This window comes from Salvelinus alpinus, chromosome 7 (genome assembly GCF_045679555.1).
Source record: "Salvelinus alpinus chromosome 7, SLU_Salpinus.1, whole genome shotgun sequence".
Taxonomy (NCBI): domain Eukaryota; kingdom Metazoa; phylum Chordata; class Actinopteri; order Salmoniformes; family Salmonidae; genus Salvelinus; species Salvelinus alpinus.
Window position 1 is genome coordinate 54,526,624 of NC_092092.1, and position 24,273 is coordinate 54,550,896.

At 46.1% G+C, this 24,273-nt stretch overlaps 1 protein-coding gene across 1 annotated transcript; it reads left to right on the plus strand.

The window, feature by feature from the left end:
- The first annotated feature begins 280 nt into the window (after positions 1–280).
- Positions 281–23,655, plus strand: LOC139581223 (neuronal acetylcholine receptor subunit alpha-3-like). Its single transcript, XM_071410749.1, has 7 exons — positions 281–464; positions 14,351–14,490; positions 14,618–14,662; positions 14,746–14,855; positions 16,375–16,582; positions 16,828–17,787; positions 23,353–23,655. The coding sequence occupies exons 1-7, from the start codon at positions 407–409 to the stop codon at positions 23,476–23,478; spliced, it is 1,647 nt and encodes a 548-aa protein (XP_071266850.1). The 5' UTR covers positions 281–406; the 3' UTR covers positions 23,479–23,655.
- The last annotated feature ends 618 nt before the right edge of the window (positions 23,656–24,273 follow it).

Sequence of the window (24,273 nt, forward strand, 5' to 3'; positions counted from 1 at the left end):
TACGTGAAACAGTTCATCCTAATTGAGTGATGAAAAAGTCGGGACCATCCGGTCTGAACGCACCGCACGACAAGTAGCCTACAATGGGTTTGGATGCGTTGTAACTTTTCTTAGGGCTCTCCTGTGATAACAATAGTAGGCTTTATTTTTCATGTTTGTATAACCTGTTAATATATATATAATTACTACCTCGTGTATAAACCACACGGGCGCGTGAGGTTGCGCCGGAGGTGGGGGCGGGACAACCGAAGTTCTCAATGTCGGAGAGCGCGCGCTGACATCAACCTCCCCATGCGCAGCGCCCAGAAATACATCGCTCTAAATTTTACCAATCGACTCCTGCTGTCTGTTTACCAAATTGTCCTACTTTTTATATACGAGACATTCCCAGAGCACCGAGGTGTAGATGAATCCTTCCGGAATAGTCACCGCGGTGCTTCTGCTGGTGGTCCTGACAGCGCAAGGTAAGAGAAGCTTTATGAAGACGTGGGGATGTCGGAGAGTTTGGGGAGAGCTGAACCAACTCGCAACAGAAGAGAGCTGAGCGCTGCTGCAGACTTCGCATAGGATAATATAGGCTATTCATTACACAGATACTTCAATTGTTTATCCTATTTATGTGTGTTCTGTCTTGTTGTAAACAGTTGAAGTTATTGCTGGGGTGTTCCTTCTGATTGTGCGACACACTAGACACCCCGTCTTTCAATCCGCAGCATGTCCCATAGGAAACATCTCCCGACAGAAATTCACGAAATACATTGTAGAGATTGCTGTGTTGGTATGTTTTACCTTTTCAACCGAAGTAATTGTCTTTGCGTGCGATTCTGTGGTAGCCTAACTTGGAGAATAAACTAAACCTCATAAATATATATATTTTTTATAGGCTACAAAAGTTGGTCAAAATCGCAACGCTATCTATTCAGATAAACATAATATAACGGTATGCGTAGGCTACGGATCGTTATCCCAGGGGACGAGCAGTGTTGGTGACATGTCACATCATTAATATACTATACAGTAGGCCAACGTCAGCCCTCGAGCTACCACAGACAACCCATCTGCACCGCGTGCATTCACGCGTTATGTTTCCAACCCGAACTAAGCTGCATGTAGTCGAGCCTAGCCTTGAACATTGTGCATCATACACACGGGTTTGTCTATACCTGAGTTAAATATAACGGTCCATTTCAGAGCTGTGGTTAGACTCACACGTGCATGTCATCTGGACTGTTTGGGGTGAGGTACTCCTACATCTCATTTTATCTCTCTGCATTCTATAGGTCTATGTCCGGTCTGTTCTCTTCTACTGTAACTTTATTGTTCCATCACGTTCTGTTTTGTCATTCTGCTGTTCCACTCTGTTCTCTTCTGTCCCGTGCCACAGTGTTCTGTCCTTGGTTCTTGGTTCTCATCTCGGTGCCCAGGGCTGGTTCTGGTTCTGTCCATCTCTCAATATGTTGTTTGTGTGTCTTTCTCTCTCCGTGTGTGTGTAAGACCCTTCCTGTAAGACCCTCATCCTCGTGGGTTAGTTAAGGCGTTCTGATCCTGTGTGTCTGTTCCAAACCTGCTCCCTGCAGACTTCCCAAGGGACAGGGGCTAAGTGCTTTACAGTCCCACCAAGGATATTTATAACTAACTCAAGATACTGTAGTTCATCTGGGTCGTTTACAGTGGGCGCAAATTGCGTATAGTGGGCAGAACAAGCAAGGAGATGGACAAAGCCAAGCACAAGCTTGGGAGATCCTATTGGCGCGTTGTAGCATGTATTTGGGTAGTGGGCTTGTGCATTCGACCTTGCACTCCTAAACAACGCAATTTTTTTTACATTTTGGCAAAGCGTCAAGTATATCAAATTTAGTGCAGTGTGTTTGTAACAGATTCTAGTTTTGGGAACAGAGAAATGCATTGAGATCAGATGTTTAATCGAAAAATGTGCAGAATGTCGGACCAGTTTCACCTAATTCCATCCTCTCCCACTAACAGTGACTGGACTTCCTCTCACTACCATATTTGGTGATGAGAAAACGTTCTAAACTGATGCTTCAGTTTTATAGCCCCTGTGGCTTGTCTGGGTTTTCCCTTCTGTCTGTGATCCCACTGTAGCAGCTTGTGAGAGACTGGGACTCATAACTCTCTCCAGTGGTGTTAGTGGGAGTCAGGAGGAAGTGTGTTTATGAGAAGAAGGTCTCTGTAAAACCACCTGTGTTTACTTCAGTATTGTCCTTGACCTGTTCTGGACAGGTGCAAGACAGATATGGTGTTATTATAAACTTTGCCAAGTGGTTTATGGTAATATACTGTTTCTAGGCTATCCAACTGGCATCAGATTATCCAGATTACACTCTTACAAAGAAGGTGCTCAAACCTAAAAGGGTTATTCGGCTGTCCCTATAGGAGAACCCATAGGATAACCCATAGGATAACCCTTTGAAGAACCCTTTTTGGTTCCAAGTACAACCTTTTCCACAGAGGGTTTTACATGGAACTAAGAAGGGTTCTACCTGGAACCAAAAGGGTTCTCCTATGGGGACAGCTTGTCTTTTAGAGTAGGTTTTCATCTTGGGTGGTGTCTGGGTGACTTGTGCTGTTTGACATTAACATGGACACAGAGATATATTACATTTCATTCAATTAAATAGTTATATTTAATTATATGGACTCACTTGTCTGCCTACCTCTCCCCTCCTCTCTCTCTTCCTCCCCCTCTGTCTACCTCTCCCCTCCTCTCTCTCTTCCTCCCATTCTGCCAACCTCTCCCCTCCTCTCTCTTCCTCCCCTTCTGCCTACCTCTCCCTCTTCCTCTCCCCTCTGCCTACCTCTTCCCTCCTCTCTCTCTTCCTCCCCCTCTGCCTACCTCTCCCCTCCTCTCTCTCTTCCTCCTCCCTCTGCCTCCCTCTCCCTCTTCCTCGCCCCTCTGCCTACCTCTCCCATCCTCTCTCTCTTCCTCCCCCTCTGCCTACCTCTCCTCTCTCTCTTCCTCCCTCCTCTGCCTACCTCTCCTCTCTCTCTTCCTCCCTCCTCTGCCTACCTTTCCTCTCTCTCTTCCTCCCTCCTCTGCCTACCTCTCCTCTCTCTCTTCCTCCCCCTCTGCCTCCATCTCCCCTCCTCCCTCTCTTCCTCCCCCCTCTGCCTACCTCTCCTCTCTCTCTTCCTCCCCCTCTGCCTCCATCTCCCCTCCTCCCTCTCTTCCTCCCCCCTCTGCCTACCTCTCCCCTCTTCTCTCTCTTCCTCCCTCCTCTGCCTACCTCTCCTCTCTCTCTTCCTCCCCCTCTGCCTCCATCTCCCCTCCTCCCTCTCTTCCTCCCCCCTCTGCCTACCTCTCCCCTCTTCTCTCTCTTTCTCCCCCCTCTGCCTACCTCTCCCCCCCTCTCTCTCTTTCTCCCCCCTCTGCCTACCTCTCCCCTCCTCTCTCTCTCTCTCTCTCCCCCCTCTGCCTACCTCTCCCCTCTTCTCTCTCTTTCTCCCCCCTCTGCCTACCTCTACCTCTCTCTCTTCCTCCCCCTCTGTCTACCTCTCCCCCCTCTCTCTCTTTCTCCCCCCTCTGCCTACCTCTCCCCTCCTCTCTCTCTTTCTCCCCCCTCTGCCTACCTCTCCCTCTTCCTCCCCCCTCTGCCTACCTCTCCCCTCCTCTTTCTCTTTCTCCCCCCTCTGCCTACCCCCCCCCTCTTTCTCTTTCTCCCCCCTCTGCCTACCTCTCCCTCTTCCTCCCCCCTCTGCCTACCTCTCCCCCCTCTGCCTACCTCTCCCCTCCTCTCTCTTTCTCCCCCCTCTGCCTCCATCTCCCCTCCTCTCTCTTTCTCCCCCCTCTGCCTCCATCTCCCCTCCTCTCTCTCTTTCTCCCCCCTCTGCCTCCATCTCCCCTCCTCCCTCTCTTTCTCCCCCCTCTGCCTCCATCTCCCCTCCTCCCTCTCTTCCTCCCCCCTCTGCATCCATCTCCCCTCCTCTCTCTCTTCCTCCCCCCTCTGCCTCCATCTCCCCTCCTCTCTCTCTTTCTCCCCCCTCTGCCTCCATCTCCCCTCCTCCCTCTCTTCCTCCCCCTCTGCCTCCATCTCCCCTCCTCTCTCTCTTCCTCCCCCCTCTGCCTACCTCTCCCCTCCTCTCTCTCTTTCTCCCCCCTCTGCCTACCTCTCCCCCCCTCTTTCTCTTTCTCCCCACTCTGCCTACCTCTCCCTCTTCCTCCCCCCTCTGCCTACCTCTCCCCTCCTCTCTCTCTTCCTCTCCCCTCTGTCTACCTCTCCCCTCCTCTCTCTTTCTCCCCCCTCTGCCTCCATCTCCCCTCCTCTCTCTCTTTCTCCCCCCTCTGCCTCCATCTCCCCTCCTCCCTCTCTTCCTCCCCCCTCTGCCTCCATCTCCCCTCCTCTCTCTCTTCCTCCCCCCTCTGCCTACCTCTCCCCTCCTCTCTCTCTTTCTCCCCCCTCTGCCTACCTCTCCCCTCTTCTCTCTCTTCCTCCCCCCTCTGTCTACCTCTCCCCTCCTCTCTCTCTTTCTCCCCCCTCTGCCTACCTCTCCCCTCCTCTCTCTCTTTCTCCCCCCTCTGTCTACCTTTCCCCTCTTCTCTCTCTTCCTCCCCCTCTGTCTACCTCTCCCCTCCTCTCTCTATTTCTCCCCCCTCTACCTCCATCTCCCCTCCTCCCTCTCTTCCTCCCCCCTCTGCCTCCATCTCCCCTCCTCTCTCTCTTCCTCCCCCCTCTGCCTACCTCTCCCCTCCTCTCTCTCTTTCTCCCCCCTCTGCCTACCTCTCCCCTCTTCTCTCTCTTCCTCCCCCTCTGTCTACCTCTCCCCTCCTCTCTCTCTTTCTCCCCCCTCTGCCTACCTCTCCCCTCTTCTCTCTCTTCCTCCCCCTCTGCCTACCTCTCCCCTCCTCTCTCTCTTTCTCCCCCCTCTGCCTACCTCTCCCCCCTCTCTCTCTTTCTCCCCCTCTGCCTACCTCTCCCCTCCTCTCTCTATTTCTCCCCCCTCTGCCTACCTCTCCCCTCCTCTCTCTATTTCTCCCCCCTCTGCCTACCTCTCCCCTCCTCTCTCTCTTCCTTCCCCTCTGCCTCCCCCTTGTCCCCTCCACCCAGGCGGCGTGGTGAATGTGTGGGCTTTGTCTCAGTCAGGGTTGTATCCTGGTCAATGTGTAGATTAGAGTGTACATTACAGTACACCTCAGAGGGGGTCCATCCAGCCTCCCATACTGAGGCATTACAACAGGTATCGTCTCCTCTGTAACAGAGGAATTGCTGATCCTGCAATCAATGGATTTGAGGTATATATAGTGAGGGACAGAGGCTGGATGAGGGAATTTGGAAGTAAGGAAGGACAGATAGGTACACTAGAAAGAGGCAGTCAGAGTTATGTGTATTCATAATAATCAAAGACTGTTTTATAAAGAGTCTACTCCCAAAGTCCTACTTCTGGTCTTACTAAACTCAAACCTCTGCGCCTAGAATGCCTTACCTCTGCGCCTAGACTGAAACCTAAGCCTAGTAAAGCCTATGGGCCTATTGCAACCATTGTTGGATATTTTATCTCCAGGTGATCTCTCGTCAAACTATCAATACCCGCTAAAATCACCTGCACAGATGATCTCAATTGCTTCCAAAAGTTCCGGCTCCCTAAAAGCCAAGCTAAGTATGAGGTCAGTCCTGCTTTCTCCCCAAATCTTCCAAGACATGTTCGCCCTCTACAGAGTATCTTCTGTGGTAGAAATAAACCTAGTAATCGAGCAGACTAAGGAGTGATTTAACTATTTGTTAATCATTCAGTACAACGAAAATAAAGTTATTTCTCAGTAATTAATTCATTTTTGGTATTTATAGAGTATTAGGTATGAACTATTTTAGATTAATTACCAGCCTGATGTTCCTGATAGGTCGATATTAAATAAAATCTAAGTTTATTGGTCGCATATACAGTTTAGCAGATGTTATAACAGGTGCAGCAAAATGCTCGTGTTACTAGCTCCTAACAGTGCAGTAACATTTCAAACAAGTAAACAAATAATAAATCATCAAAAACTAGAAACAAGAAACCAAGAATGTCAGAATGAATCCAGTTCACAACCCAAATAACACTATCATTGATCTAAATGCAAGCTATGCATATAAAGACGAACATACAGTGAATTTGGAAAGTATTCAGACGCCTTGACTTTTCCCAAATTTTGTTACGTTACAGCCTTATTCTAAAATGTATTAAATAATTTCCCCCCTCATCAATCTACACACAATATCCCCATAATGACAAAGCAAAAACAGGTTTATATATTTTTTTGCAAATTTATAAAAAAGAAAAAATGGAAATATTACATTTACATAAGTATTCAGACCATTTACTCAGTACTTTGTTGATGCACCTTTGGCAGTGATTGCAGCCTCAAGTCCTCTTGGGTATGACACAACAAGCTTGGCACACCTGTATTTGGGGAGTTTCTCCCATTCTTCTCTGCAGATCCTCTGCAGCTCTGTCAGATTGGATGGGGAGCGTCGCTGCACAGCTGTTTTCAGGTCTCTCCAGAGATATTTGATCATGTTCAAGTTCGGGCTCTGGCTGGGCCATTCAAGGAAATTCAGAGACTTGTCCCGAAGCTACTCCTGTGTTGTCTTGTCTGTGTGCTTAGGGTCGTTGTCCTGTTGGAAGGTGAATCCTTCCCACAGTCTGAGGTGCTGAGCGCTCTGAAGCAGGTTTTCATCAAGGATCTCTGTACTTTGCTCCGTTCATCTTTACCTTGATCCTGACTAGTCTCCCAGTCCCTGCTGCTGAAAAGCATTCCCACAGCATGATGCTGCCACCACCATGCTTCACCTTAGGGATGGTGCCAGGTTTTCTCCAGACGTGACGCTTGGCATTCAGGCCAAAGAGTTTAATCTTGGTTTCATCAGACCAGAGAATCTTGTTTCTTATGTCTGAGAGTCCTTCAGGTGCCTTTGGCAAACTCCAAGCGGGCTGTCATGTGCTTTTTACTGAGGAGTTGGCTTCCGTCTGGCCACTCTACCGTAAAGGCCTGATTGGTGGAGTGCTGCAGAGATGGTTGTCCTTCTGGAAGGTTCTTCCATCTCCACAGAGGAAATCTGGAGCTGTCAGAGTGACCATTGGGTTCTTGGTCACCTCCCTGACCAAGACCTTTCTCCCCCAATTGTTGAGTTTGGCCGGGCAGCCAGCTCTAGGAAGAGTCTTGGTGGTTCCAAACTTCTTCCATTTAAGAATGATGGAGGCCATTGTGTTCTTGGGGACCTTTAATGTTGCAGAAATGTTTTGGTACCCTTCCCCAGATCTGTGCCTCAACACAATCCTGTCTCGGAGCTCTAATGACAATCCCTTCGACCTCATGGCTTGGTTTTTGCTCTGACATGCACTGTCAACTGTTGGACCTCATATAGTCATGTGTGTGCCTTTCCAAATCATTTCCAAAAAATTGAATTGACCACAGGTGGACTCCAATCAAGTTGTAGAAACATCTCAAGGATGATCAATGGAAACAGGATGCACCTGAGCTCAATTTCGAGTCTCATAGTAAAGGGTCTGAATACTTATGTAAATAAGATATTTCTGTTTGTTTTATTTTTAATACATTTGCAAAAATTTCAAAAAAACTGTTTTTGCTTTATCATTACGGGGTATTGTGTGTAGATTAATGAGGGAAAAAATGTATTTAATCTATTTTAGAATAAGGCTGTAACGTAACAAAATGTGTAAAAAGTCAAGGGATCTGAATACTTTCTGAAAGCACTGTATCTAGTAAGAATGACATATACAGCAGTAGATTTATTACCAGGAAGAATTCAGTAGGGAAATATGTGGTGTGTATAAATAGTGTAACAAAAATGGAATGTACATTAGTATATATATTAGAAGGAGCTATGTGACAATACAGTATATGAATACCCAATGTGAAAAACGTAAAGGGGAGTGTCCAGTGTTTAATGTCTCTATTTACATGGAACAGCAATGTTGGCTGTGTGTGTGTGTGTGTGTGTGTGTGTGTTTGTGTATGTGCTTGTGTTTGTGAGCATGGGCTTATGCACGTGTGTGTGAGTCTACATGCGAGTACAGGAGTCCGCTTGTGTGTGAGCTTGTGTGTGTGAGTCTATCCCCTACTACAGGACATGGCGCGATGGCTGTTCAACAGTCTGATGGCCTGGAGATAGAAGCTGTTTTTCAGTCTTTCGGTCCCGACTTTGATGCTTATTCATTGGCGGTGTGAATACAGTACCTAGACACAGCCGTCTGGAATTAAACTTGCTTGACACGGTAACATGAGATCAACTGATCTGCTGGTTTATTCTTGTGGGTTTTTGGTTGCTAGCAAGTTTTGTCTTAACACGCAGGTGAATGCAATCTTCCGTTAGTAGCATTGTAAGCAGTACAGTGCCTATACACAGATGCAAGTTCTGCCTGTTGGTTCCAATGGGCCAAATCAAATAGCTTCATCTTCACCAACCCTTTCCAAACCCTTACATCCAGCCCCAGTCTTATGTCTGGGCCCTTGCAAAGCAGTGCTGCGCTTCTCAGTGGTGCCTCTCCCACATCCCCTACAGTAAAACTGACGCACAATTTGCCTTTTCATGGTGTGTGTGTGTCTACGTGTGTTTGTGTGTGCATTTATGTGTGTGTGTGTATTAGCGACCCTTTGGTCTTAGACACACGCACACACGCACACACGTACACACGCACACACACACACACACAAGCATACACACACAGGGCAGGCAATGTTAAGTGGACCAATGGTTAAATCTCATGCATATTGTGCAAATGACCTTTCTAGTTGTACTGTGGCCAACATTAGCAGCCATGCATTTAGCTAAGTGGCCAATAGTGGCCTCGGTACTTATAGACACAGCATGCCTTTATAGATGTTAGTTCTGTTCACTCCCTCACTCCATATTCAGAATGTTTAGTACGTTCGGGGAAACTCAACCTCAACCTCCACTCCTAATTGCATTACCGCGGCTTGGCTGCATACGTACATTTATGAATCATGATGCGTACGCCACTGTGTATTCAACTCAACAATACTCACTGCGTGCGTTCATGTCACACACATTCGTGAAGTCTGTAGACGCTGTTGTGTGTGGCAGTTCAGATTATCTAGATTACACTCTTAGAAAAAAAATACGCCATCTAGAACCTAAAAGGGATACTTCGGCTGTCCCCATAGGAGAACCCTTTGAAGAACCCTTTTTGGTTACAGGTAGAACCCTTCCCACTGAGGGTTCTACATGGAAGTCAAAACGGTTCTTCCTGGAACCAAAAAGAGTTCTCTTATGGGGACAGCGAACCCTTTTTTTCTAAGAGTGTACATCTCCTGTGGAATCCCATCCAAGTAAACTGCCGTGCACGTGTCTCTGAGTGTGTGTGTCCCTGGCGTGGGGCAGTTGGAGTGTGAGAGGTTCAGTGGAATGTTTTGGAACAGGGAATGGCGTTTTAGTTGTTGTTAGAGATGCGCTATAAACTCCCGATGACCTCAGTTAGCAAGGTTGCTAAATAGTTGGCTAGCAGACATTAGCATCAGCTCCTTACTGTGACATTCTGCGTTGCAACAGGGGAGCAGTATGGGGAGTATGGTATTCAAGGGTGGATGGACAGAGAGGCCACACACGTGTTTGCTGAGACACACACGCAGGCGCACACTATGCTTGATTGGATGGTCGCACATCCACTAGTCACACTCATTCCTCTAGTGAATCATAAAGCATGTCCCAGACAGACCCAATGTAACACTCTGAAGACAACAAACGCTCTCTCCTCTCTTCTTTCTCTCTCTCTCCCTCTGTCTTTCTCTCTCTCTCCCTCTGTCTTTCTCTCTCTCTCCCTCTGTCTTTCTCTCTCTCTCCCTCTGTCTTTCTCTCTCTCTCTCTGTCTTTCTCTCTCTCTCCCTCTGTCTTTCTCTTTCTCTCCCTCTGTCTTTCTCTCTCTCTTTCTGTCTTTCTCTCTCTCTCCCTCTGTCTTTCTCTCTCTCTCCCTCTGTCTTTCTCTCTCTCTCCCTCTGTCTTTCTCTCTCTCTCCCTCTGTCTTTCTCTCTCTCTCCCTCTGTCTTTCTCCCCTTCTCTCCCTCTCACTCTCTCTCTCGCGCACACACACACACACACACTAACTCTCTCTCTCTCAGACCAATCAGAGCCTTCAGCTTATTATTGGACGTAATTAGTTCCTTGGGAGCGTGCGATACGCAGCTTCACGCCTCGTGGTCGATCATTGTCAAGCGCTCGCCTGATCAAAGGGCTCTCAGCCAATGAGGCTTCAGGTCTCTAGAGCTCTCTGCTCCATTAACACAGAGTTGAACACTGTTTGGCTCCTTAACGGCAAATCTATGTGCCCCGTTTGAACGGACCTCTATGTGTCTTAGTGTTTTCTAAGAGCTGCCTCCGAGGGTTAGTCTTAGTTTATCTGGACTGAGATTCGGGATGAAGAGTTGGTGAATCAGTAGGAGGACCCAAGTCCTTGTGCTCTTCCTCAATCATATCTACACTTCTGTTTCTGGGCGTTTCTGTTTCCATACAGCACACAAACACACATCCTTGCGTCTTGACTGACCCACGTTTAATAGGAAGGCTGCCTGTTCCTACCACAGGGATGTCACCAGAAGTGAAAAAGTGAGAGGCTATTGTTAAGTCTATGTGATGTAAGAAACCTTCCAATCCACACAGAGATTAAGAAATGAAGGAAGAAGGATGAAGGAGGGGGAAGACAGGAAGAAGCGGAGGAAATATATTTATTTTATTTTTCAGTGCGAACAAAAGGTCCAATTAATGAACAGATTATAATTGCCCTCGTTTCCCCTACCCAATTAGGGACTTAAACGAGGTTCTCAGAGCGCAGCCAATCAGGGACCGGTGCTGTGTTTTAACGTCGGCAGGTAGCGAAAGCAGAAATTACAGCCGTCCACTTTGCTCTCTCTGGAGAGCGGCTTTTTCATTAAGCTCTAAGACTCGGCAGCGCTCGGCGCCGCTTCAAGTGACCTCAGGAAACTTTGTGATCTTACAAACTTCGTCAGAGTTTATTACTTTTACATGGAGCTTTAGGGACTGGCTGCTGTGGAAAATGTTAGAAGATTTGAGGAGACGTTTGAGCCACATTTAGCCACATTTCACATTTGAGCCTATTTTCATTTTGGTCATTTAACAGATGCTCTTATCTAGAGCGACTTACAGTCAGTGTATTCAACTAAGGTAGATGAAGCGGACACATAGCTTTTGCTAACTCCATTGTCAAGCCTAACATGTTTTGTAAGACAATTCCAGAAGGAGTTGGCAATGGTGCGAGAGCATATATATGCTTGGCATATATAAAAACGTATAAAAAAACAAAGTGATCTGTTAATGGACATTGGCACAAGGACTGTATGACCTAAAAGGACTGAATAGATCTTGAGTAAAAATGACATCAGTGAGACGACTCATGTTGAAATTCTACTCATCGTGTTACCGTTGAGCACACCAGAGTCACATTGGCCAAAGAGAAATCCCCAAGTCATCTGCTACCGTCTTCCACATCCTTTCAAGATATACAAAATGACAAGACAGTTTTGAGCCAGGATCATGTTTGAAGGATCGTGTGTTGTGTATCTGAATTCCAGGCCCGTGTGTGTGTGATAATGTACGCCAGATGTTGAGTGGTACACTATATACATAAAAGTATGTGGACACCCCTTCAATTGAGTGGACTCGGCCGTTGCTGACAGGTGTATAAAATCGAGTACACAGCCATGCAATCTCCATAGACAAACATTGGCAGTAGAATCGCCTTACTGAAGAGCTCAGTGACTTTCAAGGTGGCACCGTCATAGGATGCCACCTTTCCCAACAAGTCAGTTCGTCAACTTTCTACCCTGCTTGAGCGGCCCGTTCAATTGTAAGTGCTGTTGTTGTGAAGTGGAAATGTCTAAGAGCAACAACTGCACAACCACAAAGTGGTAGGCCACACAAAATCACAGAGCGGGACCGCCAAGTGCTGACGTGCGTAGTGCGTAAACATTGTCTGTCCTCGGTTGCAACACTCACCGAGTTCCAAACTACCTCTGGAAGCAACGTCAACACAAGAACTGTTTGTCAGGAGCTTCATGAAATGGGTTTCCATGACCGAGCAGCCACAAGCGTCAGCTGGTGTGGTGTAAAACTCCCCGCCATTGGACTCTGGAGCAGTGGAAACGCGTTCTCTGGAGTGATGAATCACGCTTCACCATCTGGCCGTCCGACGGACAAATCTGGGTTTGGCGGATGCCAGGAGAACGCTACCTGCTCCAATGCATAGTGTCAACTGTAAAGTTTGGTGGAGGAGGAATAATGGTCTGGGGCTGTTTTTCATGGTTCAGACTAGGCCCCTTAGTTCCAGTGAAGTAAAATCTTAACGCTACAGCATACAATGACTTCTAGACGTGTCTGTGCTTCCAACGTTGTGGCAAAAGTTTGGGGAAGGCCCTTTCCTGTTTCAGCATGACAATACCCCCATGCACAAAGCGAGGTCCATACAGAAATGGTCTGTCGAGATCGGTGTGAAAGGCCTGCACAGAGCCCTGACCACCACCCCGTTGAGCACCTTTGGGATGAATTGGAACGCCGACTGCGAGCCAGGCCTTATCGCCCAACATCCGTGCCCGACCTCACTAATGCTCTTGTGGCTGAATGGAAGCAAGTCCCCGCAGCAATGTTCCAACATCTAGTGGAAAGCTTTCCCATAAGAGTGTAGGCTGTTATAGTAGCAAAGGGGGGGGACCAACTCCATATTAATGCCCAGGATTTTGGAATTAGATGTTCGACGAGCAGGTGTCTACATACTTTTGACCATGTAGTGTATGTAACTGGCTCAGTCAGTAGAGTACAGAACGGTGAGTGTGTGTGTGTGTGTGTGTGTGTGTTCGTGGGTGTGTGTTTTAACTGGCGGTTCTCTTCTAGATCTCACTTCTCAAACCAACTGTTTTGAGCTGAATTTCCCACTGACTTCTTCGTCAATAAGGTTCTAAGTTAAATAGGATCCATGTTTTTCAGGAGCGATCTAAACATCTGACTGGTATGGATAAAGGAGACGTCTGGCTCTCATTTGGTTGGAACAGTACAAGCAGCATTGTGGGTTCAATACCTGTCTGTATTATAATTATATTGTATTATGTAACCCACTAAATACATGTTAACTGCAAGCCTTGGATAAAAGCGTCCCCTAAAAGACCGTATTTGATTAATTAACACCAGGAAATGTCTTGGTGTTGTTTTTGCCCTGTTTTCACTTTCAGTCGGTAAATGCGTTCAGTCATTTGGTGTTCACTCTACTCTCTGGTCACAGAATGGGGGGGGTGATGCACTGATGCACACATCCACTGGTCCCAGTATCTAGGCTTTACTGGTGTTTTTGTCTACTGGTGCAGCAACAGAAAGACAGACTGACAGACAGCTGACTCTGGGGTGTGCAGACTGGGGCGAGCGAAGAGAGACTGGTGGTCTTTCAAAGGCTGTGTTCAATTAACCATGAGAGAGATGGACGGAAAGGAATGAGAGAGAGAGGGAAAAGAATGAAGGACGAGAGTGGGTGGGCAAGAAGAGGAAATTGAGAAGAGAGGGAGAGTGAAGGTTAGAGAGAGAGAGAGGGGGAATTAAGAGACTGGTGTCCTTTGAAGCCGGGGCCGAGGCGGGGGTGGAGAGGGGTGGAAGGATGTCCCAAGAGAGGCATGATTTTCTGCTCGGACAGGCGTGGGTTCCATGCATCGTCCCAGCAGCCAAGTCACCAGCGGGGGAGGTTTTTTTGCAGGTCACTAAATGACCTTCATTCCTATTTTGCCAGGTACACACAGAATTTAACAGAGTTGGGTAGACAACACACACGCACGCAAGCACACACACACACACACACACTGCGTTCCAGTCTGGAGGGATTTGCTAAAAGCTTCCACTTGCCTTCCTACGTAGAAACAGCTCCAATGTGAGACTCTTCACACACCATAGTTCAATCAGCCACAACTTTCTACTTTCTCTCCATCCGCAGCAAAGAGCCATTGATTAAAGCCTTAATGTGGACAAAATTATGAAAAACTCAAGTTCACCTCAAAGTCCCCTTCGTTAAAGCCTGACAAGGGACAATCTCTTTATGGTAATGATTTTAAAAAGCCACCCTACTATTTTGTAAAAAGACTGCTCCAGTGAAGATTATCTCTGTCCTCTCTCTCTCTCTCTCTCTCTCTCTCTCTCTCTCTCTCTCTCTCTCTCTCTCTCTCTCTCTCTCTCTCTCTCTCTCTCTCTCTCTCTCTCTCTCTCTCTCTCTCTCTCTCTCTCTCTCTCTCTCTCTCTCTCTCTCTCTCTCTCTCTCTCTCTCTCTCTCTCTCTCTCTCTCTCTCTCTCACACACACACTCTCTCACTCTCTCCCTCCCTCTCATCTCAGGCTGTTTGTCATCTAAGGGGGAAGACAGGCTGTTCAGGAATTTATTCAGGCGATACAACCAGTTCATCAGACCAGTGGAGAATGTCTCTGACCCTGTCACCGTGGAGTTTGAGGTCTCCATATCCCAACTGGTCAAAGTGGTGAGACTCATTACTCATTATTGCATCATTACTGGAGCAAATAAGGATATCACTTTGCCTATTTATTTGACCTAATTACTTTATTTGGCTATGACTTCATGTACATATTTTTTAAATTTCTTGTCAGGATGAAGTCAATCAGATTATGGAGACCAATTTATGGCTGAGACATGTAAGTCAAGTTATCTGATCTAGGAAGTTTAGTCTATACCCCTTAGTACCCCAGTTAAAGCACTGTTAAATGTTTTGTTGCAGGTCTGGAATGACTACAAACTGAAATGGGTTCCCATCGAGTATGACGGACTTGAGTTCATTCGTGTGCCCTCCAATAAGATCTGGAGGCCGGACATCGTCCTCTACAACAAGTGAGCTCAATCTCTTAACTCTGTACATTATTTTGCAGGGGCACAACTTTCACTGGGGACGGACGGACGGACGGGGGCATTTTTGCATTTATGTCCCCCACAGTTTTATAATTGGAATGTGATACAAAACGAGGCAACGGTGTGCTTTAGGACCATGCGGACGCCTCCAAGTGGTTGGGTAGGCTGGTTGGAGTGCTTATTTAACTGGATTAAAATAAATATTAATAATATTAATTATGCCCCCCCCACTTCTAAAATCAAAGTTGAGCCCATGTTATTATGTTCTCTTGTTGCTTTTTAGCCATCACTGATAAATGCTAGGCTAACCATCACCCGTTATCTACTCTCCAGTTCTGTCTGTGTTGTTTAAGCCATCACTGATAAATGCTAGGCTAACCATCACCCGTTATCTCCTCTCCAGTTCTGTCTGTGTTTTTTTAGCCATCACTGATAAATGCTACGCTAACCATCACCCATTGTCTCCTCTCCAGTTCTGTCTGTGTTTTTTAGACATCACTGATAAATGCTAGGCTAACCATCACCCGTTATCTCCTCTCCAGTTCTGTCTGTGTTTTTTAGCCATCACTGATAAATGCTAGGCTAACCATCACCCATTATCTCCTCTCCAGTTCTGTCTGTGTTTTTTAGCCATCACTGATAAATGCTACGCTAACCATCACCCGTTATCTCCTCTCCAGTTCTGTCTGTGTTTTTTAGCCATCACTGATAAATGCTAGGCTAACCATCACCCGTTATCTCCTCTCCAGTTCTGTCTGTGTTTTTTTAGCCATCACTGATAAATGCTAGGCTAACCATCACCCGTTATCTCCTCTCCAGTTATGTCTGTGTTTTTTAGCCATCACTGATAAATGCTAGGCTAACCATCACCCGTTATCTCCTCTCCAGTTCTGTCTGTGTTTTTTAGCCATCACTGATAAATGCTAGGCTAACCATCACCCATTATCTCCTCTCCAGTTCTGTCTGTGTTTTTTTAGCCATCACTGATAAATGCTAGGCTAACCATCACCGGTTATCTCCTCTCCAGTTCTGTCTGTGTTTTTTTAGCCATAACTGATAAATGCTAGGCTAACCATCACCCGTTATCTCCTCTCCAGTTCTGTCTGTGTTTTTTAGCCATCACTGATAAATGCTAGGCTAACCATCACCCATTATCTCCTCTCCAGTTCTGTCTGTGTTTTTTTAGCCATCACTGATAAATGCTAGGCTAACCATCACCCGTTATCTCCTCTCCAGTTCTGTCTGTGTTTTTTTTGCCATCACTGATAAATGCTAGGCTAACCATCACCCGTTATCTCCTCTCCAGTTCTGTCTGTGTTTTTTAGCCATCACTGATAAATGCTAGGCTAACCATCACCCGTTATCTCCTCTCCAGTTCTGTCTGTGTTTTTTAGCCATCACTGATAAATGCTACGCTAACCATCACCCATTTTCTCCTCTTCAGTTTTTTTTGTTGCCATCAGTGCTAAATGCTACGCTATCATATCTCCCCTCTCTTCAGTGCTGTGGGAGATTTCCTGGTTGAGGACAAGACCAAAGCTCTGCTGAAGTTTGACGGCACCATCACCTGGATCCCCCCCGCCATCTTTAAATCCTCCTGCCCCATGGACATCACCTACTTCCCCTTCGACTACCAGAACTGCTCCATGAAGTTTGGCTCCTGGACCTACGACAAGGCCAAGATTGACCTAGTGCTCATAGGGTCAAAGGTCAGTAATCCCACTGGTTAGTTAGTTTAATAACTTGTTTGCTAGCTAGTTAGCCACATTAAATTAATGGGTTATATTTGTTGGCTAGTTCAATGTGGCTTTATGGTTTTCTTAGTCAATTTTAACCGTAATTACTTCCTGGTGTTTTTTATGACGTAATCTCAGTCGAAGCCCTCTTTATCTCCTTCTAGGATAGAACTCCTTTGGCTCTGCTTTATGGTTGACATACTATTATCTCCCTATAGGTGAACCTCAAGGACTTCTGGGAGAGTGGCGAGTGGGAGATTATCGACGCGCCGGGCTACAAACACGACATCAAGTACAACTGCTGTGAGGAGATCTACCCAGACATCACCTACTCTTTCTATATCAGACGCCTGCCTCTCTTCTACACCATCAACCTCATCATCCCCTGTCTCCTCATCTCCTTCCTCACCGTCCTCGTCTTCTACCTCCCCTCTGACTGTGGAGAGAAGGTGACCCTCTGTATCTCTGTCCTCCTGTCCCTCACTGTGTTCCTCCTGGTCATCACTGAGACCATCCCATCTACGTCTCTGGTCATCCCCCTCATCGGGGAGTACCTCCTCTTCACCATGATCTTCGTCACCCTCTCCATCGTCATCACCGTGTTTGTGCTGAACGTCCACTACCGTACGCCTATGACCCACACCATGCCGGCCTGGGTCCGGTCTGTGTTCCTGGGGTTGCTGCCCAAGGTGCTGCTCATGAGGAGGCCTGTAGACCAGGGCTGCCCCTCCTCCTTGGGGAGTGGGAGAGGAGATGGAACAGGAGGTGGGAGTATTGGAGATGGGGGTGTAGGAGGAGGAGCGAGTGGAACGGGGAAGAAGAGGAAGAACAGTATTGGGGGAGGAATAGGGGGCGGGTGTGTGCAGGTGGACGGGGGTGCGGTCACCGCCGAAACAGGGCAGGCGGGGGCGATGAACTGTGTGGAGTACGGCGAAGTGCAGAACAAGCCAAATTTCCCCTGTAAGGGGAAAGAGGTGCCCATCCCCACCATACCCCCGGTGGTGCCCCCTCCTGCACCCTCTGATCCGGACCTATCCAAACTGCCCCGAGCGCTCAGCAGCCCGCCCAACGTCAACGCAGTGGTGGCCTTCTCCGTGGTGTCGCCAGAGATCAAACAAGCCATCGAGAGTGTCAAGTACATCGCTGAGAACATGAGAACACGCAACAAGGCCAAAGAGGTAGGACGCTTTGGGTTATTACATTGTTTTACAGTGTGAAATTCTCTTCCTTGCGGTTATTACATCGTTATTACAGAGTTATCTGTGCTTGAGTTATTGGATATTACATTGTCATTACAGAGTTACCTGTTCTTTAAATTTGGTCAATTTTTATTTAACCTTTATTTAACTAGGCAAGCCAATTAAGAACAAATTCTTGTTTACAATGACGGCCTACCAAGAGGCAAAAGGCCTCTTGCGGGGAAGGGGGCTGGGATAAAAATGTAAAAGTAGGGCAAAACACACATTATGACAAGAGAGACACCACTACACTACATAAAGAGAGTCCTAAGACAACAACACAGCATGGCAGCAACACATGAAACACAGCATGGCAGCAACACAACATGAAAACAACACGGTAGCAGCACAACATGGTAGCAGCACAACATGGCAGCAGCACAACATGATAGCAACACAAACATGGTACGAACAGGTAGAGACAACGATATGTCACTCGAAGCAGCCACAAGTGTCAGTAAGAGTGCCCATGATTGAGTCTTTAATGTGGAGATGGAGATAAAAATGTCCAGTTCGACTGTATTTTGCAGCTCTTTCCAGCCACTAGCTGCAGCAAACTGAAAAGAGGATCGACCCAGGGATGTGTGTGCTTCGGCGACCTTTTGGGGGTCTTAACAGGTTCCTTCTTACCGAGCCACATGGAGGTGTTCAGAACAAGGTTAAGGCCAGAGAAAGCTTGTTGGACACTAAGAAAGATTTGTTGTAGAGCATTTAACACAAAATCCAGGGAGGGGCCAGCTGAGTATAAGACTGTATCATCTGCATATAAATGGATGAGAGAGCCTCCTATTGCCTGAGCTATGTTGTTGATGTAATTTGAGAAGAGTGTGGGACCTAGGATCGAGCCTTGGGGTGCTCCTTTGGTGACAGGCAGTGGCTGAGACAGCAGGTGTTCTGACTTCTTACACTGCAGTCTTTGAGAGAGGTAGTTAGCAAACCAGGCCAAAAACCCGTAAGAGACACCAATAGTCTTTAGCCACCCACAAGAATGGAATGGTCTACCGTATCAAAAGCTTTAGCAAAGTCTATCAAAATAGCAGCATTGCTTAGAATCAAGGGCAATGACCTGAGCAGAGACCAGATTGCATACCAGAGAGAATACTATAGACATCAAGAAAGCCAGTCAAGTTTTTCCAACACTTTTGATAAACAGGGCAAGATAGAAATTGGCCTATAACAGTTCAAATCAAATCAAAGTTAGGATCAGCCTGATGCACCATGGCTCCCTTCCAAGCACTGGGAACCTCCCCAGAGAGGAGAGGCAGAGTTAAAAAGGCGAGAGATAGGGGCTGTAACCTAAAAGAAGAAAGGAAACAAACCATCTGACCCAGATGTTTTTTCGGGGTCAAGTTTAAAGAACTCCTTTAGGGCCTCAGACTCAGTGACCGCCTGTAGGGAGAAGCTGTGTAGCGGGGCAGGGGGAAAAGAGGGAGGAGCATCAGGGCTAGTCGCATTAGAAGGGGTGGGAGATGAGGAAGTGTTGGACGGGCAAGGAGGCATGGCTGAGCCAAATAGAAATCCTGACTTAATGAAGTGGTAATTAAAGAACCCGGCCATACGCTCCTTGTCAATAACAACCACATCATCAACAGGAACATTGGCAGCTGTGAGGAGGAGGGTTTATTCTCCAGGTCTTTAACCGTTTTCCAGAACTTCTTGGGGTTAGACCCACAGAGATAGAACTGCTCCTTAAAGTAACTAACTTTGCCCTTCCAGATAGCTTGAGTGCACTTATTTCTCATTTCCCTGAACGATAGCCAGTAAACCTGAATATTTGTGTGCCCGAGCCCTTCACCTAACGGTGTCCTTGAGGTGGAGTAACTCTGCCAGATCACTGTCGAACAGAAAGGTCATTACAGAAAACAACAGACTGATACCTATCAGGATTATTTGTGAGGATAACATCAAGGAGAGTAGCTTTTTCTGGGTGTTTGGAGTTTTACTTTGTGGGATTATTAATAATCTGGGAGAGATTTACGGAGTCCCATTGTTTTTAGACTTGGTTTGGGGGTTTTAAGCATTTCCCAGTTTAGGTCACCTAGCAGGACAAATTCAGACTTAGTGTAAGGGGCCAGGAGAGAGCTTAGGGCAGGAAGGGTACAGGCCGGTGCTGATGGAGGACGATAACACCCAGCAACAGTCAACAAAGAGTTATTTAAAAGCTTAACACCCTGCCCAAACCGTCTGCGCGCGTGCGCCATCGTGCGCTATCGTGCATAAATTTATTTTGCCCCCCCACACCAAAAGCGATCACGACACGCAGGTTAAAATATCAAAACAAACTCTGAACCAATGACATTCATTTGGGGACAGGTCGAAAAGCATTAAACATATATGGTATTTTAGCTAGTTAGCTTGCACTTGCTATCTAACGTTAATTTGTCCTGTTTAGCTAGCTTGCTGTTGCTAGCTAATTTGTCCTGGGATATAAACCTTGAGTTGTTATTTTACCTGAAATGGACAAGGACCTCTACTCCGACAATTAATCCACATATAAAACGGCCAACCAAATCGTTTCTAGTCATCTCTCCTCCTTCCAGGCTTTTTCATCGTTTAAATTATATGGTGATCGCATCTAAACTTTCATTGTATTACCACGACTACCGAGAAAACAGTTTTCGTCTTTCTATCACCCACGTGGGTATAACCAATGAGGAGATGGCACGTGGGTACCTGCTTCTATAAACCAATGAGGAGATGGCACGTGGATACCTGCTTCTATAAACCAATGAGGAGATGGGAGAGGCAGGACTTGCAGCGCGATCTGCGTCAGAAATAGGAACGACATCTATTTTAGCCCTTGGTGTCGCAGACGTTCCTTGGCGCGCGCAAGCAGTGTGGGTGCAATAATTGAATAACATGGGTTTCTAAATGTATTTTGCGACGCTCGCGCACGCGACGTGTCCGGTCTGGTCAGCATGTTATGCTTAAAGCCAGAAAATCTAATAGACTTGGTGGAGACAACCGAGCACTGAAGGTGTTCCTTGGTAAAGATTGCTACTCCACCACCTTTGGAAGATCTGTCTTGCCGAAAAAGTTTATAACCAGAAAGTTTAACATCAGTGTTCAGAACACTCTGTGGCAGGGGAACCTGTACCAGACAGCAGGAGACAAGCCAGAGCAGACAGGGAGCAGATCACCAGGTGGGATCCAAGGAGCAGTGCAGCAGGCAAGGGAGAAGCTTTTGTTGGGAAGCTGAGTAGGAGAGGTGGTGTTCAACCTTTTACCAGACAGGTGCATGGGGAAACAGGAAAAAACGTCCAAAGCGAAAAGCTGAACGAAAAACGTTGGGCGAAAACAAAACCAAGATGCCGGTAAAAACGCCAAATTCCAAAGCCAGATCAAACCTCGTTATTAGAGTTATCTGTTCTTCAGCTATTGGTTATTACATAGTTATTACAGAGTTACCTGTTCTTCAGTTATTGGTTATTACATAGTTATTACAGAGTTATCTGTTCTTCAGTTATTGGTTATTACCAAGTTATTACACAGTAACTACAGAGAAATGCTCTGCAGTGTAATTCTTTGTGAGTTGAGATTTTGGATTACATTCCTAATAGTCCTTCACCCTCTTGCAGCTTGTCCAGTGGAAGTGGTATGTAAAATACAAGCAGTTATTGGACTTCAGCGAAATGGAATTACCAAATGTGCTGGGTCATGCATTCTTGAAATTCCACAGCCATGCACACACACACACACACGCACACGCACACGCACACGCACACACACACACACACACACACACACACACACACACACACACACACACACACACACACACACACACACACACACACTAGGCCGTATCCAGATTGTCATACCTTCATACTGACCTTGTGTCATACCGGCATATTCGGTAATAACGTCACTGAACACAAGGGGCACTGTTTCCAAACCACACTCTGTAATCTGAAGGTTAGCAATGCTAACAAGTACATGTACAATCCCATAGAGAATGCTAACTAAATGCTAACAAGCTCATTGCTAACTTTTTCTACAGTTTCTGACCTAAACTATACAAGCATACAAGTAACTCAAAAATGCTACTCACAGTATTCTGCATGCACAAATCAAATATTAGCCAGCAAGGCTCTTCAGGATGGGATTCTCTGCTGTTACCAAGTGAATGCTTGATTTTAAAAGAAGCTAACCACTTAGCTAGATAGCTAACTAGCTACTAAATTAGCAAACCAAATGCACAACTACAGAGCATTTAACACATTTTAGACAGTTAACTTAATAGTTATAAGATATCTAGCTGGCAAACATTTAGCTGTGAATTCCATACTGTAACTAGATCATCTGGCGCATGCTGCACAACAGTGAGTGACTCACAGGTGAGTGCAATGAAATGCTGATGAGCGTAACGAGGGGGGCAGGTGTGCGTAGTGAAATAAACAATAGTAAACATTACACTCACAAAAGTTCCAAAAGAATAAATACATTTCAAATGTCATATTATGTCTATACACAGTGTTGTAATGATGTGCAAATATTTAAATTACAAAAAGGGAAAATAAATAAATATAAATATAAGTTGTATTTACAATGGTGTTTGTTCTTCACTGGTTGCCCTTTTCTTGTGGCAACAGGTCACAAATCTTGCTGCTGTGATCGCACACTGTGGTATTTCACCCAATATATATGGGAGTTGATCAAAATTGGATTTGTTTTCAAATTTTTTGTGGGTCTGTATAATCTGAGCGAAATATGTGTCTCTAATATGGTCATACATTTTCTTAGTAAGGCCTGAGTTCAGTATTGAAATGATGCACACAGAGTAGCCATACAACCAATGTCATTACAGTGGACCACAGCAGGTTGCAAAAGGAAAAAGCACGCGCCTAGAACACACATGCATGTCAAGAAACATACACACCTGGCCTGACCCAATCCCAGTATACGCTATAGGGGCTCAAGGAATACTGGTATTTTTCTCTCTCTCTGTCTCCATTGGTATGTCCCGTTCTCTTGCGGAATGCACATCGTGGTGAGTACAGCGTCGACATCTTTTAGCACGGTGGTCCTCGCAGCCTTTTCAGAAAGGTCAATGATGTGTTTTCACAATAAGTCGAAGGCAAAGAGAGAGGAGAGAGAGAGTGCATTTATTAATACCCTTTTGAACCTTCAACCCTTTCCTCAGATCACTTTCCTTCTTTGTCTTACGATATTTCCAATAGACTTCAATGACCTGTGTGCTTCCCTGTCTTCTGACGAGCTCCTTCTCTCCCCCCCTCTCTATTCTCTCGCTCTCTCTCTATTCTCTCTCTCTCTCTCTCTCTCTCTATCCTCTCTCTCTCTATTCTCTCTCTCTCTCTCTCTTCTCTCTCTCTCTCTCTATTCTCTCTCTCTCTATATATATATTCTCTCTATATTATCTCTCTATTCTCTCTCTCTCTCTCTCTCTCTCTCTCTCTCTCTCTCTCTCTCTCTCTCTCTCTCTCTCTCTCTCTCTCTCTCTCTCTCTCTCTCTCTCTCTCTCTCTCTCTCTCTCTCTCTCTCCAGGTGGAAGATGACTGGAAGTACGTAGCCATGGTGATTGACAGGATCTTCCTGTGGGTGTTTGTGACTGTGTGTATCACTGGAACTCTGGGACTGTTTCTTCAGCCTCTCATCAGCTTCTTCACATGAACCACTTCTCTTTTTTCCTTTATTGTCGTTCGTCTCCGTTGTCCTCTCATTCTCACCAATCTTCCTTTTTTACATTCTCTCCCTCTCGCTTCCGTTACTTATTGCCTATTCTACTGGCATCTACTGTCTTCCGGTCCCGAAAGCAGGCAAAACTATGAAAAAGACAGCAGTCCAATTTATAAAACAAACCTCATTGTAACCATTGATGTACTGTGAGGCCCTATTGTTGGGACCACTGAATTGCTATCGCCATTCCTACCCATGTATTATGCCAGTAGAGAAGTTGGTTCTCGTTCTAGACATGATGCCAAACGGATCTAGAATCTGTAGCTCAGTGCTGTATGTGGTCAGTGGCTGAGTGAAGGAGTAACTAGATGATGCCTCTCTCTTACTCGACATGTTATGATACTGTAGTCTACTGATCTGTTGATGATATAAATCTGTAATATCTTCAATCCTGTGCTATGCTTACGGCTAGGAGTATCTCCTTACCAGGAACAACTCTATAGGAAATACTCCTGGCCCAGGTTATACTGTATATACAACATATACTGTATATATATATATATATATTATGCATGATTTATGATGCTGATTTTGAATATGGTTTCTGTACAGACATGGTCGTGTGACTTTAACATCATTCTCATAAATATATCATGATAACATGTTTGCATCTCACACTGGGGTTGACACAACACTCAGTGTAAATGTAGCAACTGTAAAGAGATACTAATGTAAGCTGTAGAATAGCCCTTTACATTCGTACCAGTACACGGGTTGAACATGGCAGAT